At 46.5% G+C, this 16,394-nt stretch overlaps 1 protein-coding gene across 1 annotated transcript; it reads right to left on the bottom strand.

Annotated features, from left to right (window-relative positions):
• Nucleotides 1–2,378: 2,378 nt before the first annotated feature.
• On the bottom strand, nucleotides 2,379–15,232 carry trub2 (TruB pseudouridine (psi) synthase family member 2). Its single transcript, XM_028808788.2, has 8 exons — nucleotides 15,055–15,232; nucleotides 14,617–14,748; nucleotides 12,446–12,520; nucleotides 8,810–8,871; nucleotides 6,366–6,447; nucleotides 6,187–6,259; nucleotides 5,595–5,731; nucleotides 2,379–5,509 (listed from the first exon to the last, which is right to left on the bottom strand). Exons 1-8 carry the CDS (start codon nucleotides 15,158–15,160, stop codon nucleotides 5,175–5,177), a joined length of 1,002 nt encoding a protein of 333 aa, XP_028664621.1. The 5' UTR covers nucleotides 15,161–15,232; the 3' UTR covers nucleotides 2,379–5,174.
• Between the last annotated feature and the right edge of the window lie 1,162 nt (nucleotides 15,233–16,394).

The raw sequence follows: 16,394 nt of genomic DNA, 5'->3' as shown, positions 1-16,394 counted from the left end.
GTGACCTCAGGTGTTTGATTTCAAATCACTTCCAGGTCCGCTTATGGCCGAGGTCCATCCCAGTTGCCATTCCCCAACTTGGGTGTCTTTCTTCTTGCTTGACTCCATTTTGCTCCTTGTGGATTAAGAAGTTTGTGCACAGAGGCCTCTGCCAAGATGGCAGTGCAGGTCTGATGTGACACCTGGTGACATCCAGGCGGCTCCCAGTGTGAGGGGTTCAAACGTTTGGTTTGGAATGGAAGTGGAGGGTTGGAGTGGCTGAATGTCGGTGGTCCTCATGGGCCTGGAGTGCCCCTAAAGGATGGGCAGTGCCCACTTTGTCCTACGGTGGGAGATCAGAAACAGTGCTGAAGAATCTAAATGTTTATCAGGACCCTCAGCTAGCACTTCATGGGAGTTTTTAAGAGACGAATGTTGGAAACTTAAATTTGATGAAGTGACAGCAGGAGAGGTGATGAAGAAGACGATGACGACGGAGAGCTCAGCGCCGGGGAGAGGAAGAGGAGAGCCCTACGCTTTCAGGGCAATTGGTGAAGGCAAGGGCGGGCTTTGTCACATCACAACTAGGGGACCAGAATTTCAGGGGCAAAACATGAGAGCAAGCATTTGAAGAAGAAGAAGAAAATCACATCTCCTGAAGGAAGACCTCAGAATGGCATCAGAGATAACCGGCGTCTTCTTCTGCTCCCCTTGTCACCCAGTTGTCCTTTACCAGCGGACAGTTTGTAATTCCAAGAGCGAGTGACCACAACAGGGAATTCTGGGAGGCGAGCAGGATGACAGACGCCAGGCGGCTCACCTTTGGAGGAGCGTGCTGAGTGCCATCGTCTGGCCGGACCTCCTCATCACCACTGTAGACAGTAACATGTCGGAACAGGAATGGGAAGTGCGTGGATTTCCTCCAAGAGCCGATCTTTGAGTGTTTCACGTTCACGCCCCACAAGTGTTTGCTTCTCTCGATTCAAATCTGACTTCTCAGGACTGTGTGGATGGTGGACAAGTCTGTTTGACCGCTAAAGTGAACCTGTGGTGGAACTTCCTTCTGTTCCATTCCATTTTCCTCAGAGGTCGGAGCTGGGAATGACGTCACACCCGAGTTGACTGCGTTCCAGTAAAACAATTGGAAAAACCAGTAAGGCGCATCCAGGAAACCCTTTGTGTTGTGTTTGCTCCATCGGAATAAAGTGCAGCTGATCAACAACGCAGGACGCGGCATTCTGTGTGTCGTAGCAACAAGTGGATAGCACGGAAACAGACCGAGTAACACTGTAGCCGTCAGTAAAGTTCACGATGGACGCCGCCACCATTTTGGATTAACGTCACAATCTGCGGTCAGACAAACTCGGACCAAGTTGGGAATCTGAATGGCGGGGCATCCCTGTTGAAAATTCTGACCTCCCAGTTCAAGTGGCACGCAGCATTATGGGAGCTCCAGTGGTTCGCTAGACACACAGAGCTGCTTGACTGGCCTCGTCTTCAGTGGCGTACGGACGGCCCGCCATCTTGTTAGTGTCCAGGTCTGTATGTCATGTAGAGAACTTACAGGAGAAACTCGGAGAGACGACGAGATGTGCACACCTTGAACAGATAAGAACTCGGCTCTCATGTTATTGAGGTCTCCTCTTTATTTTTGTGTAAACTGCTTTGCTTTGGGTGGCACGGTGGCGCAGTGGGTAGGACTGCTGCCTCGCAGTTAGGAGACCCATCTGGGTTCACTTCCCCGGTCCTCCTGTGCATGGACTTAGAAAACCTCCCCCCCCCCCCCCCCCAAAAAAAGACCCTTGTAGGGGGGAGAAAATAAAAAGTGGAAGAAAGCTTGGGAAATGCAATTCAAAGCGAGACCCCCGTCCAGGTGTGCAATGGGTGTCAAAAAATGGGGGTAAATACAAAAATACCCAGAACTGAACCCAAGTGACCCTCTTCACAAATCTCGATGGCCCATCTGACAAGGCCACCTCAGAGGTCCAACACTGCAGGACACACGACTTTAACAAGGGGGGGGGGGGGGGGGGGGGCCCCAAACATTTCAAAAATAGTTTAAAACAGAACTTCATTACACAACTTCCAGCAGTCCCCTTTTAGCCCCCCCCCCCTTAAGATGCAGCACTTCAGGAAGTCTTGACTTTCATTTCTAGAGAGACCCCCACATGCCAACAAAAGCACAAGGGCTGTCCCTGCAGCGCCCACTCTCGGCCTCATCATCGCTAGTTCATTAGTACCTGCTGCACTAAAAGGGTCCATCGGCAGCCCTATAGCCGCACGTACTTCATAATTTGAGACCCCCCCCCCCCCCCCTTCTCTCTAAAGTACTTGGAAAAAGAAGTCGCCTGTCAGCTTCAGTGTCACCTCACACGTCACAATTTATTTAAGAAATTCCACAAAATTCACAGTACAGAGGCGGCACCAACACCATTCTGATACCCCCTGTAATTACGCTGTTAAGACTGAAGTGCAGTGTTTGACACCATTGACCATTGCTCACCGGCACTGGGCTCGCGAGGTGTCCAGTAAGTACAGAAATGTGCTGCCAGGACTCCCATCATTACACACACAAGTTCAATATGGCGTCCCGCAGGGCTCAGGACTCGGACCCCCACTGTTGTCACTTTACAGGCTGTCACTGGGGTCTCTCATTAGACGTTCATTTTCACTCGTACGCGTATGACGCCCAGTTCTACTTTTCTTTTAGACCAAATGAAGTTTCTCCGATGTTGTCTTTAATTGGATGTGTTAGTGAATTGAAGGAGTGGATGGAGGAGCACAACTCGTCTTTAAACAGCACCAATAAAACAGAGGAGTTCACTGTTGGAGGGAGTGAATGTCTTGTGAGCACCTGGAATCACCTTTAGTTTTACTGAACTGGCGCACAATCTCTGCATTATCTTTGACTCTAGCAGGTCGTTTAAAGTGCACAATACAAAATTGACCAAAACGTGTTTCTTCCATCTTAAAAATGTTGGGATATTAAGGGGTTTCCCAAATCTGGAAGATACTGAGAAATTCATTCAATTGTTTCATTCTCATAGGATTGACTACTGCAATGTGGTGTTCACTGGGTGTTCAAACTGTTCTTTATTAGCCTCCAGTTAATCCAAAATGCTGCTGCAAGAATTATTACAAGAACGAGAAAATACAAACACATAACCCCAGTCCTCGCGTCCTAGCACTGGCTCCCGGTTAAGTTTAGGGCGGATTTCTAAAATCCTCCTTTTAACATATAAAGCCTTAAATGGCCGAGGTCCGGCTTACTTGTCTGAACTTATCACACCTGAGCGGACATTAAGATCTCAAGATGCCGGTCTGCTTACGAGTCCAAGGATTCATAAAATAACAGCGGGAGGTCGAGCTTTTAGTGACTGGCACTCTGTGATATCAGCAGAAGGTGCAGGCTACTTAGACGAATCAAAAACTGGAACCCGATTTTGTACACCTGGTGATTCCGTGACTTGTTTTTATTTGTTCTCTGCCCGTGCAAGTCGGACTTCAGAGGGTGTGGTGACACCGTCTGCTCCAACTCTGCCTTAAGACACAAGTAATCGACACAAGTCAGGACACCTGTGCAAATTGCTGGCAAGGCTTCATTTAACTGAATTGCTGTAGGCTGCTCCCTGGTGAAGGCCCATTTGTCGTATTCTGACTTTTCCTCTTTGTTTCAGTTTCTGCTAAGCTAAACTTTAAATTGAAACCTCTGGCAGTTTACTGCTAACATCTCCACCACTTTAGGGGATTCATTGCCTCTCAACTGATTAAATTTGAAGAAAAACTGGAAAAAATCAAAGTAGTGTAAAAAAACAAAAATCCAATAAAACAAAAGCGCACTTAAACGGACTGAAACTTAATGTAATGTCATGAGACTGTCAGGTGGCAGTAGGTGGCACTCTCTGCCAGATGGCTGTCATGGGGGGCGAAGCCACACCATGTGAACTCCGCTGACACTCAACACAGGCGCCTGGAGAGGTGCCCATCATCGCAGCGCAGTCAGCCAGATGATCGACTGCTTCTCATTACGGCCTACAATTTACGTGTTGGTTTAAAATGCAAACTGGTGCAAAATGGGCAAGAAGGGGCAGGACAAACGAGGAGGGCATCCACAGGAGTGCGGCAGTGTGTCTGATTAGGCGCCTTTCATGGCATGCCAGGTAAACGGTTAAGTGCATTCAGAACTGAAGCCAGGAAGAGCTTCTTTACATGTGACTTGTGATGATCCAGAACAAACCACCGAGTCGCAGTGCTGAAGCCGAAACCTGGACAACCTTTACGACAGATGTGACCGAGACATCAGGACAGCATAGCAGTCACCTCAAGAAACGAGTGACAAACTGATGGCATGGCTAACTCTCGTGTGTCAAAATTCTGTTTAAACCAGTTTCTGTCACACTCACTCAGGGCGTGACAATCGTCCCTTCTCAACTGCCAACAGAGGGCAGTCTTTCCACAATGGGGTTGTTAGTTGCCAATGGTGAGGTGACAAACAAAATGAAACGCCAATTAAGCAGATGGCCACCTTGGAACTGTGAAGGAGGAAGAGGCAAAGTCAAATGCTGCATTTAGCTCAGAAAAATCTCTCTGAATGGCATGAAGGTGGCACACATGGTGATACTGTTGGCACATTCAGTGCTCACCCCTTCTGTGGGACCAAATCCGGCACAGTGACCTTAACTGGAGTGTCTACAGGTGCTCCAGGTAGCTGTGCCAGCTGAAAACGGGTCCAAAGCTGCAAAACAATACAAGCTGTGCAGGGCAGGGGTCACCTGTTGGGTTGGCGCCCCCAGATGTGCTTAGCAGATTGTCACAATTCCAAACCCAACGTGCTAGAAAGTCTTTGTATCTAAACTCAACCTGTCCAAGTATCATAATGGGCAGGCTGCCACATTGGAACATGGCAAACGTATGTCTGTCACCTAAAGAAGATGGCGGTCACCAAACTCTGAATTGGCTCTCAGCCTTGTTGCTGTGGCTCACCTGGTACTACCACACAGCCACCTCAGCCACACTGACACTCCCACGCCCATGAACCTCTCTGTGTCACCTGCACAGGTAAGCAGAAGCCCACACGCCTGTCACAAGTGTACCTTTTAATCTCCAGTCTTTAGCTTCCCAGAAGCCGCACAATTCCTCTTGTAAATGGTGTCTCTCATCTCCCAGCCGGCGGGGCGCCACGTGTCACCCCATAATCAGGGCAGGTGCTCAGGTGAGGGGCCCTTATCGTCACCTGTGGTGTGCACTTTCTGCTGCCCAGTGTTTGTGACCCTGACCGGCTCCCTCCTCTCCCCTGACTGTACGTCTCTGCCATGGTGTAGAGCAGCCCACACTCGGGGTCCGGCCTCTGCCACCGCTGCCCGCACTTTGTCCAAATCCCAATGCGAATGGAGGAGCGCATCCTGCTGTGTGAAAGGGCCATCGCAGGTGCGCCGCACCTGAACGCACACCGCCGAGGAGCGAAGTTCCAGGCCGATCTCGTGCACCAGCTTGCGCAGGTACTGCTGCGTCTCGTTCAGGCTCTGGACCTCTGCAAAGGAGTTTGACACATCAGAGACGGGAGGTGCAGCTCGTCGGGACGGATCTACTCGTACAAGTCTAGAGAGGCAACTTACCCAAAGTGAAATGAGGAGGGTCAAAGTGCACGCAGCGGATGCCAGTGATGAGGGGGGTGGTCTTGTGTGAGGGGCGCAGTAAACCGGCTACTGCCTGCTCGTAGGCCTCCTGGCTGTGCAGATCGATCCCGGCATACCTGTGAGGTCAAAGTCAAACATGTTAGTTCTTCACCTTCACCTAGAGGTATCCTTACAATACCCCATACCTGCTGTTCACCCACCTCATGCCAACTACTTCATCAGCAGTGAGCCCCTGCCAAATGGGCCAGCGGTCACTCAGTCAGGCCGGCTGCCACATGCTGGTCACTTCACACCTCAGCATTCCCACGCTGGCTGCCACTGTCCTGCTACCCCCAATCCTGTTTGTCTGTACATTTAGTTGTCCACCCTGTTGCACCCACCCCTGTATGGATTCGAGCCTAAAGCTGTCACCTGACAGCTCTTCAAGGGATTGGTGGCCCTTAGCGAATGGGCAGTGCCCAAGATGGCAGTCCAAATAATTATTGAGTAAATGTCAAAAAGACACAGAACACTGCTTTAGCAAAATACACACAAAAGGGGAGGACTTGTGCCAACCAGGAGCGTCACTTACATCAACAGAGCTTTCTGATGAGTTCCACCAATCATGGCGATGACCTTTTCAAGGCTGCACAGAGTGACATGATCTGCAATGTTAAAAGGGCGAGTATTCTTATCAATAAGAGGTGGCACATGCCTGTCTGCTATGGCCAAGTGGAAAAGGGGGGCAGGCTACAGGGGGTCTTTACTTACCAAATGTTGTCTTCTCCACCAGCCTGCCCGTGTCCGAGAAGTCGTCCGTTGCTTTTCCAAACACTCCTTGGACGATGTACTCCTGTAGGGAAAGAGCAGAGGAGCAGGTGAGGAAACGAGAACACCACAGTGGAGCAGACATCACATTATGGTAAGGTGGGCTGCAGTCTAAGGCAGCCATGACAGGGCGAGGAGCTCCTGCCGGACCACGTTTGGCTTTCCACGTATGCCACTCGCATCACCACGCAACAACATTAAGGTAGTAAACTTAAAACTGGAATCATCCCTGAAGTTGGACCGTCACTCCTGTCAGCCGAGTAAATCTGAGCCTCGTCCACATGTTTAGAATCCTCAAGAAGCAGAACTGTCTGTGCCAACGCATGAATGCCACACTCTAAAGCAGGATGAACGTGACGCACAGGCCCTTCTCACATGTCTTAGTCATCCAGCAGTCTGCAGTTACACACCGGTGCTCTGTAAGGCCCTTTAGTTGGGGGGTCTCTTCTGGTCTTTCTCCCCATCCCAGCCCTGAATCTTCCTCTCCACTGTTGTGACATTTTTGGTCAGTTGGTTATTTTTGGACGTCAACAACTCTCAACGACACTGTGCCATCCTCTCCAACTCGTCCTCTACCCTGCTGCTGTTGTCCCCATCTTGCCATCAGCGCCGCTCCACTCGACAACGTCCACCTATCAGCTCTGCTAAACCTCTCTAGTAGGACCTCATCAACCGAGTGTGTGCCACGCCACCTCAACGGTAGTGCTGCACTCTCTACAAGGCCGACTTGACGTGGTGCGCTCGTGTTAAGTTCTGTATCTAGCGCACTGCTTTGTGGGCTCTTCCTTTATCGTTTGGTTTGAGACTGGAAGGAGTTCCGACTGCCAAAGGTTAAGCTTGGCTTTGGAGTCACATTTTCACAAACAGGCTGGAGCTCAAAGTGCTTTACAAGATGACGAAGAAAAGAAGAGCAATTTAAATGAGCTGAGGACACATCTGGAGTCGAGATTACTATTCCTGAGCAGGGGGTTGACTCCTGCAGTCTGTAGAGAATCTGGAAAGATCCCCATAGCTAATGACAGATTGATCACGAGAATGTCACCCAATGAATCTGATTTGCTGGGCCATCCATGTGGCGTGATGATGCCCACGTACTGTTTAGTGATGTGCTGCTCACTCCACCTCTACACCCAGCACAGGACCCTCCACACCAGTTTCTTCCCGTTAACCTCCGAGTGTTCTGCCAGCACTGGCCTTGACTGTCCACCTCAATGTACACTGACACGACACCCAAGGCCCTGGTGGTGGTGGTGGTGGTGGTGGTATATGCGGACAGCTTTGGTACTTACTAAACTCTTAAAGTTGATGATTTGCACAAATTTACTCCAAGAGAATCATAACGTATGCATAAGAACAAGCACTATATGTCTTAAAGCACGTTAGTATAGCAAGGGTTAAACCATAAAAAGGCCTGCGCCTGTGTTTTTTTATTATTTCTTAACAAGCTGGAAAACTACTGATATTATATGAGTCGAGGTCAAGCGTGAAGAACGGGGCTAATAAGCAAGAAAAACCCCCCCACCTTCACTAGGACTAGAGAGAATGGTGGCAGGAACTGAACGGGTTCAAGAAGAGGAGAGGGCCTGCCAGGTGACCATAATGGATAAGCTAAAGTGTGGCGCTCATCAGGCTTGGAAATATCAGAAGAACTAATAAGAGCAAAAACCAAAGTAACAGGAAAGTGGAGTCAAATCTACTGAGGGAGGTCAACATTTTGATAAGTTAGTTCACTTGAGCCCACCAGTGATGGACAAACCTGAGTCTGTAGGTGAGCCGTACAGTAAATCTCGATTCTGCTGCCTGTCCTGAGACTCCGAGTGCCTTCTTTGGGGCTGAGGGGGCCCGTGCTGCCTAATCTGCCTAAGCTATATACCACCGCTAGGGGGTGCAGAGAAGAATGGCAATTCTGTGGTCTGAACTATGAGGAAAGACTGGAGAAGTTGATCTTTTTCAGTTTAAGCAAACACAGACACAGAGGTGACAACTAAATTACAGTGAGGGCAAATTAGCACAGTGGACCCCAGTTTTTCCTTTAAATTAGGGTTTTCAACAAGAAAACGGGCACACAATTGGAAACACGTCAAGGAAAAATTTCACCCCGACATTAGATGGTTTATCTTTCCACATTGATTAAGTGCTGGGACCTTCACAACTCGACTTGATGGTATTTTGGAGAGGAGGACTGATGGCTCTGCTGGGCTGAACAGCCTCGTCCAACCCAAACTGATGCAATGTTTAAAGCCGCTGCCTTTGATTGGATAATATCTATCTGATCAGCCAATCAGGCTCTGTCCTGCTCTCCGGGATGTTGTCTCCCTGCTTTACCAGTTGACGGCACTACAGTAACGTGTACAGATGTCACAGAGGAGCGCAGGGGACACACTCACCTTTGACAGATGCTGGCTCTTCAGCCTCTGCAGCAGTTGATTTCCACTTCCCACTCCCAGTACTGCCAAAAAGAAAAGTACAACATCACAGAGTGAAGAGACAAGCTGACATTCTGTGAATTTAACAAACAACTCCACCCAACAGCCACTTCCTATCCGTCACAATGGGAATGAGATAGATAGATAGATAGATAGATAGATAGATAGATAGATAGATAGATAGATAGATAGATAGATAGATAGATAGATAGATAGATAGATAGATAGATAGATAGATAGATAGATAGATAGATAGATAGATAGATAGATAGATAGATAGATAGATAGATAGATAGCGTAGTAGGCAGGACTAGATAGACAAGATACTTTATTAATCCCAAGGGGAAATTCCCATACTCCAGCAGCAGCATACTGATACAAAAAACAATATTAAAGATTGATAACAATGCAGGTAAAAACAGACAATAACTTTGTATAATGTTAACGTTTACCCCCCCACCCCTGGGTGGAATTGAAGAGTTGCATGTTGTTGGGGGAGGAATGATCTTCTCAGTATGTCAGTGGAGCAGGACAGTGACAGCAGTCTGTCACTGAAGCTACTCCTCTGTCTGGAGATGATCCTGTTCAGTGGATGCAGTGGATTCTCCATAAAATTTAAGACGGCAGCGATCGCAGGCCATGTCGTGCGTCTTTACCCGTCGGCACCTCCTCATCCTGCCATTGTTTCCATGACATCACACTCCTCTTTTCAGACAGCAGATTTGTGAGAGCCTTTAATCCGAGTAAAGTGACTCAAATGCTTTTGCCACCATTTCCCCCCATCATTTGTTTGGATACCCTTACACCATAAAAATGCTGTCTGCTGTGAAGTCAAACACAATGGAATGTGTAACGCATTCAGAACCACGGCTGTGGAGTCAGAAGCAATTATTGGATTACTGGAGCATGGGAAAGGCACTATATAAATAAAACATCTTGTTTTTATCATCACTGGACGTTGAGTTGTAAAACTGTGCCAGCTCGACTCCGACTAAATGTACATTATAATGTAATGTGTTCATTTCCAATTTCAGATATGCTGATTCGATTAAACATTTTTCTTCAACAGTTTTGATAAAAATACAGCTTCTTTTTCAATTTTGTAAGTTTAGACTTGTGTGTTTGTAAGCCTCAACAACACGGCTACAAGCCTTTAAACCTGAATTTTAACAGGTCAGAATTCTAAAAAAGTAGCCCAATGACTCACCCTGGCAGAGATGACACATCTTTGTAGGCTTTTAATCAACATAGTAAACAGATCTCTCTTGGGACGAGACAAGACTTTAGAGAAACGAGATGTGATCTTTCAAAGAGAGACACTTTCATGTCCCACAAGACGGTCAAGTCACGTCATACTTACAACTTTTTCCAAACAAGACCCTGGTCATCTAATCTCTCAGTTGTTGGAATATTTTTTGGCAGACACCCTACCTGTGCTCTCAGCTCTTAAAAATTGTATACGTTCTTGATGACACGTCAATGACTAAGTGAAGAAGAAAGAGCAGCGCGTCAAAAAGAGACCTCAAAGTGATAGAGAGAAAAGAAGGCAAAAAAGAACAAAAATGATCTATGTGCAAATTCAGAAAAAAAGAAAAGTAATAATCAGACCGTCCCGCAAAGACTTTGTGCCAAGAGATTTAACCAGGCCCGGGGCAAGAAAAAGACAAAGTAGAATGTCGTAAAGAATTCAAAAATGTTGGCGTGATACACAGGCAGAGCAGGTTAGAGATAATGGAAGTAGGAAGATTTAAAAGTCTCAAAAAATTATAGTAAAGATCGCATTAGTGCAAATAAACGGAAAATATTACTCGGTGAAATAACAGAACAGAGTGTTTGAGGATGTGTGGGAGGACAAGAGAAACAAGGCAGTGAGACAAAAGGACAGCTGCCTCTCCAGCAGGGGGCACTAGCTCCCTGGTTGGAATAAGTTCTTTTTTTTAATTGCAGCGTCTTAAGTAACCCAAAAATATATACATATAATATTAAAAGGTGATATCCCTCTCTTAGTGATATGGCGGTAAGAAATCACATAAGAGAAAATAACTTAGCTTTCTTTAATGACAATTTATGTGGCATAACAAACGAGGAAGCCATAGCAAGACTATTACCGAGGTGGGATCTCGCTGCGTTGGAAGGATTTTCAGGATCGGATGACGTTATCTCCCATCCGTCCGTCGGCTTCAAAGGTGTGCCGGGCAACGTGCCAAAGCTTTATACTCTTTCTCCATGTGCAGGCCCTTACTTAGGTAAATCATGCCATTCCAAACAAGGAAAAGTGAGGATTCAATGTCATGCTGACTCTGTCACACAGAAACAGTACAATGCCCATTTTCGTAGTTGTCCTTTTTTCGTCTTCTAATGCTCGCCTAGCAGTTCTAAATGATGAGCCCCTGTGTGCTAAATCTGGCTTTGTGTTAGCTGTACATGTGAGAAGAAGCAGATTTATAAAATATTTTTTGTACAGAGCACAGTGACATATTAAAAATATATAAACATATTACAAGCTGCTGTACAGGCTTTTAAACGTTCAAAGCGCCGCACAAGATGCTGATCACGGGGCACAGCAGGAGCAGCAAGCCAGCAGCTGATTGAGCAAAGAGGAGGTAAAAAAAAAAAGAATTTGTTTCCCATTGTATCACTGTTTAAGAGGGGGTTTCAGAGGAGCAACTGTGTCTCCTTGGGGTGCATTCAGCCCCCTTCTTCACAACGGCGCATAGCGCTGGCAGGGGTTTTAGGGCTGGTGAATGAAGCGAGCAGGGGGGGCAAAGCCCCCTAGTTCATCTAATTATAAACTGATGAGTCGGAGTTGAAGGTTTTTTGTGCCCACTCCACAGCTCTGCTCAGCACACAGTTCCCTAGAAATTGGCACACAAAATGGCACTGACCTCTCAACCCACCCCTCCTTCTCAAATGTACAGAACTCAGAATTATCTTTTGCATCAGTAAATAAACATAAAATGCTAACATTTGTCTGTCTGCCACGCAAATATTTGTGGACTAATGGTGCCAGTCTAAACTGAACGCTTATGACATGATATGATCTGGAAATTCAACACAGTTGAGGTAGCACCAACCTGGCAGGCGCCTCAAAAGGAACTGGACTTGGTGATTTGCATTAATATTTGGATATTCAGCCTGGGGTGACAAGGAAGAAGTAACTTCACCAACATGTACAGTGCGACATGCACCAAGTGCCACAAAGGCTGTGTTTAAAAATTAACCTTCCGGTTTTGAAAGTGTGGAGAACGTGCAGTTCAAGAAGTTCATCTCAAAAGTCACAAAATATGAAGTTCTGGTTATTATTACGTCATCTACTGACAACGTGACTCCTCTCAGCATAGAACTGCACGACTCTACTGATATGGATTCATACGCATATAAATCTTTAGTTTATTATTCTTTGTCATTTACAATGTTAAGATGGACCAATTGTTAAGTTCATTTCCAGTGTTTGGATTCTTTACACTCCATACCCGGATACAAGTGATCTTGTAGTTGTGTGCGTCAGCAACATCAAAACCCAAGGGTGAGTTTGGGCAGGGAAGGAGGGTCAAAAATATGGAAGGATAAGAAAACCAAACAGGCCGACACACTTACTGAGAACTCCTGAAGAAGGCAAATCCAAGTGAGCGCCCACTCCTACCTTCAAGTGTGGAAATGGGGGGCCTTTCACTGAAAGTAAGAAATAAATAAATAAATAATAGAATGTACATAAACACCTGACATACAGGCGCATCTCAATAAATTAGAATATCAGTGAGAAGTTCATTTATTTCAGTAATTCAATTCAAAAAGTGAACCTCCTATATTATTCTATAGATTCATTACACACAGAGTGATACGTTTCAAACGTTTATTTCTTTTCATTTTGCTGACTGTGGCTTACAGGTAATGAAAACTAGAATATTACATAAGACCAATAAAAAAAAAAGACTTAATACAGAAATGTTGGCCTCCTGAACAGTCTGTCCATGCATGAATTACTACATCAGTGCGGCGTGGCATGGAGGTGATCAGCCTGTGGCACTACTGAGGTGTCATGGAAGCCCAGGATGCTTTGATGGCGGCCTTCAGCTCGTCTGCACTGTTGACTCTGCCATCTCTCATTTTCCTCACAGATTCTCTATTATATGGTGAGGTTTGCTGGCCAATCAAGCCCACTGATATCATGGTCATTAAACCAGGTACTGGTACTTTTGGCAGTGTGGGCAGGTGCCAAGTCCTGCTGGAAAATGAAATCCACATCTCCATAAAGTTTGTCAGCAGAGGTGTGCATGAAGTGCTCTGAAATGTCCTGGCAGATGTCTGGCTGCGCCAACTTTGGACTTGATAAATAAAACACAGTGGAGCAATACCAGCAGGTGGCATGGCTCCCCAGGTCATCACACTGGACCTCAAGCCACTTGGATTCTGTGCCTCTCCACTCTTCCTCCAGACTTTTGATTTCCAAATGAAATGCAAAATTGACTTTCATCTGAAAAGAGGACTTTGGACCACCGAGCGACAGTTCAGTAAGCCCGGTTAAGACACTTCTGACGTTGTCTCTAGTTGACACAAGGGGGGCTGTGACAGTTGTAGCCCACATCCCCGATACACACGTCTGTCTGTCTGTGTGTGTGTGGTGGGCTCTTGAAGCACTGACTCCAGCCGCAATCCACTCCTTGTCAATCTCCCCCAAAGTCTTCACAATCCTCTCAAGACTGCGCTTATCCCTTTTGCTTGTCCCCCTTTTTCTGTCACATTTTTTCCTTCCACTCATCTTTCCTATTAATCTGCTTGGACACAGCACTCTGTGAGCAGCCAGTGTCTTTAGCAGTGACCTTTAGATAGATAGATAGATAGATAGATAGATAGATAGATAGATAGATAGATAGATAGATAGATAGATAGATACTTTATTAATCCCTTTAGTGGCTTGTGGAGGGTCTCAATGACTGTCAAGTCAGCAGTCTGATGGTGTGGCCCCCTGAAGCAGACGGAGACCCCATTTCAAGGCTCAGGAGCCCTTTGCAGGTGTTTTGGGTTCATTAGCTGAGTGCAGTGGAACACCAGGAGTCTACAATATGGAATTTGTTCACAATATTCTAATGGTCTGAGATACTGAATTTTGGGCAATCCTCCGAATACCGGTCCCAAATTATTTAACAACTCTTTTCCTATCGAGTGGACAATATTTAGGAGCAGGAGCAATAAGGTTAGTTATAACCAGCTACCAAAGCGGTACAAGCCGTGGACTGTTCGCCAGTTACTTGTCGACCTTTCAGTGGCACAACTGCCACAAACGCAATCTTTTCGGCAATTATATGCATTTGCTCAGCGATAACTACAACATTTAGTTGCTCCGTGTTGAACCGTTACCACTAAGAGACGTTGCAGCTGTTGTGCTGGAATTAATACAAAATATTGGAAATACATCTTATTGTCTTGCAATAAATGTTTTTCTGCGGCTTTCAGTGTAGTATTGTCCACTCGATAGGAAAAGAGTTGTTAAATAATTTGGGACCGGTATTCGGAGGATTGCCGAATTTTGAGTTTATTACCTGTAGACCATAATCAGCAAAATAAAAAGAAATAAAGGCTTGAAATATCACTCTGTGTGTAAGGGACCTATAGAATTACTGAAATGAATCACCTTCTCGATGATATTCGAATTTATTGAGATGCACCTGTGTATTGAGATTCTTGTGGTACACACATAACAGATGACAGGAGGCAAGTCCCCTTACTTGTGACACTCGTGCCATTTTCTTTTTTTTTGCTACACTTACCCAGCGGGTGTTCAGCCAGCACAGGCACGTTGGTGGCCGTCAGGGTCAGTTCAGAGGGGTCCTGTCCTTCACCCGAACCCAGCAGGAATCGGACCCGCTCTGGCTGGGATGGTCGATCTAAGCTTCGGAGATCTGTTGAGAACACAAAAGCAAAGATCAGCCGTTGCACTTCAACGTGTAATAAACTTGCAGTCGCCACCGACTTTTCGAGAAAGAAAAAACTGCGTAAGTTGTGCTCAAGTGATGACAGGGAGATGTGGAGGAGCTCAGTTGGACCCCTCTGTCCTGCATTGGTGGTCAGAACCAGGCAAGAGCCCGACTGTCACTGCCAAGTGCAAAGCGTCACGTCGTTTAATGAGCCTCTTCAAGCGCGACTAACGAACAAAACGAACTTTTTTCAAGTACGCCAGGGCCGCTGACGTTACGCACAAGTCTCACCCTGTATGAGCCGCGTCTCAATCGTGTCTCGAACTCGTTTCCAATGTACGCCAGCCGGCTTGTACGCCGCAAAGAGCCCCTGCAGCTCCCGGTACGCCCGTCTCATGGCTCGCGAAAACAGCGGCGCCTCGCGTGTCAGCCTTTCGCGGTCCCGTCGCTGCTGATGACGTTTCAAAGTCGAACGTTGTGAGCATGCGCGTTTTTCTAGCGGCGTTTTCTGCACATGCGCCAGTTGTTAAACTTTAAAGACTACGTTTCCCAGATGCCTTTGGGAGAATTCCGACTGTAAAGGCGCCTAAGAAAAACAGGACGCACCGCTCATGTAGACATCCACACCCACACTTCCACTCAAAACAGGTAATTCACTCTTTCACTGAATGAATTCTGCCAAGTCAACACCTTTGAAGGTTTTACTGACTTGGATCTCTGTTTAACTTCTCCTTCCTTCTCTGTCCATATTGCCTGATCTTAGGTCATCAACTCCTTATTTCTAACCTGCTCAGTCATCGATATGTAAAAGATATATTTTAGATAATACAGACAATTGTTTGATTTAATAAAGTACTGATACAAATAGTTTTGTAACCATAAATAATTCATTTTTTGTGATCTCTTAATTGATTGCTTTTTGATTGATCCAGTCTAATGGGGCTGGAGGGGATCTGCCAGGACAAAGGGGATGAACTGCCCAAATCCGGGGGTTGTAAAGCTTGTAGAGTGTTAGCCAAGAAGCCTCAAAGCTGGGAATACTCCAATGGGGCTTCTGCACAGTTTGGAATGAAGGATCGGAATACTCCTATGAATAACTGATTTCAGGTTTGAACTTTAATAAATTTGAAAACCTTTGTGCAAACGTGTCTTCACTTTGTCATTATGGGTTATTCAGTGTAAAATGGTGGGCAAAAATGGCAAATTTATCCTTAAAAAAAGAGAGTGCAGGCAGGGTGGTGTGGGTGGAGAAGAGTGTCAGGTGTGATTTGTGACAGACGGGCATCAGCAAGAGTGACAGGGAAGATCTACAGGATGGTAGTGAGACCAGCTATGTGATAAGGGCTGGAGACGGTGGCACAGGAGACAGAGCTGGAGGTGGCAGAGTTAAAGATGCTGAGATTTACATTGGGTGTGACGAGGATGGACAGGATTAGAAATGAGGACATGAGAGGGTCAGCTCAGGTGGGATGGGTGGGAGACAAAGTCAGAGAGGCGAGATGGCGTTGGTTTGTGCAGAGGAGAGAGAAGGGTGCTAAGGATAGAGCTACCAGGGAAGAGGAGAAGAGGAAGGCCTAAGAGGAGGTTTATGGATGTGGTGAGAGAGGACATGCAGGTGACGGGTGTGACAG

This window comes from Erpetoichthys calabaricus, chromosome 9 (genome assembly GCF_900747795.2).
Source record: "Erpetoichthys calabaricus chromosome 9, fErpCal1.3, whole genome shotgun sequence".
Taxonomy (NCBI): domain Eukaryota; kingdom Metazoa; phylum Chordata; class Cladistia; order Polypteriformes; family Polypteridae; genus Erpetoichthys; species Erpetoichthys calabaricus.
Note: the sequence above shows the minus strand (reverse complement) of the source record. Positions and strands in the feature narration are given on the sequence as shown.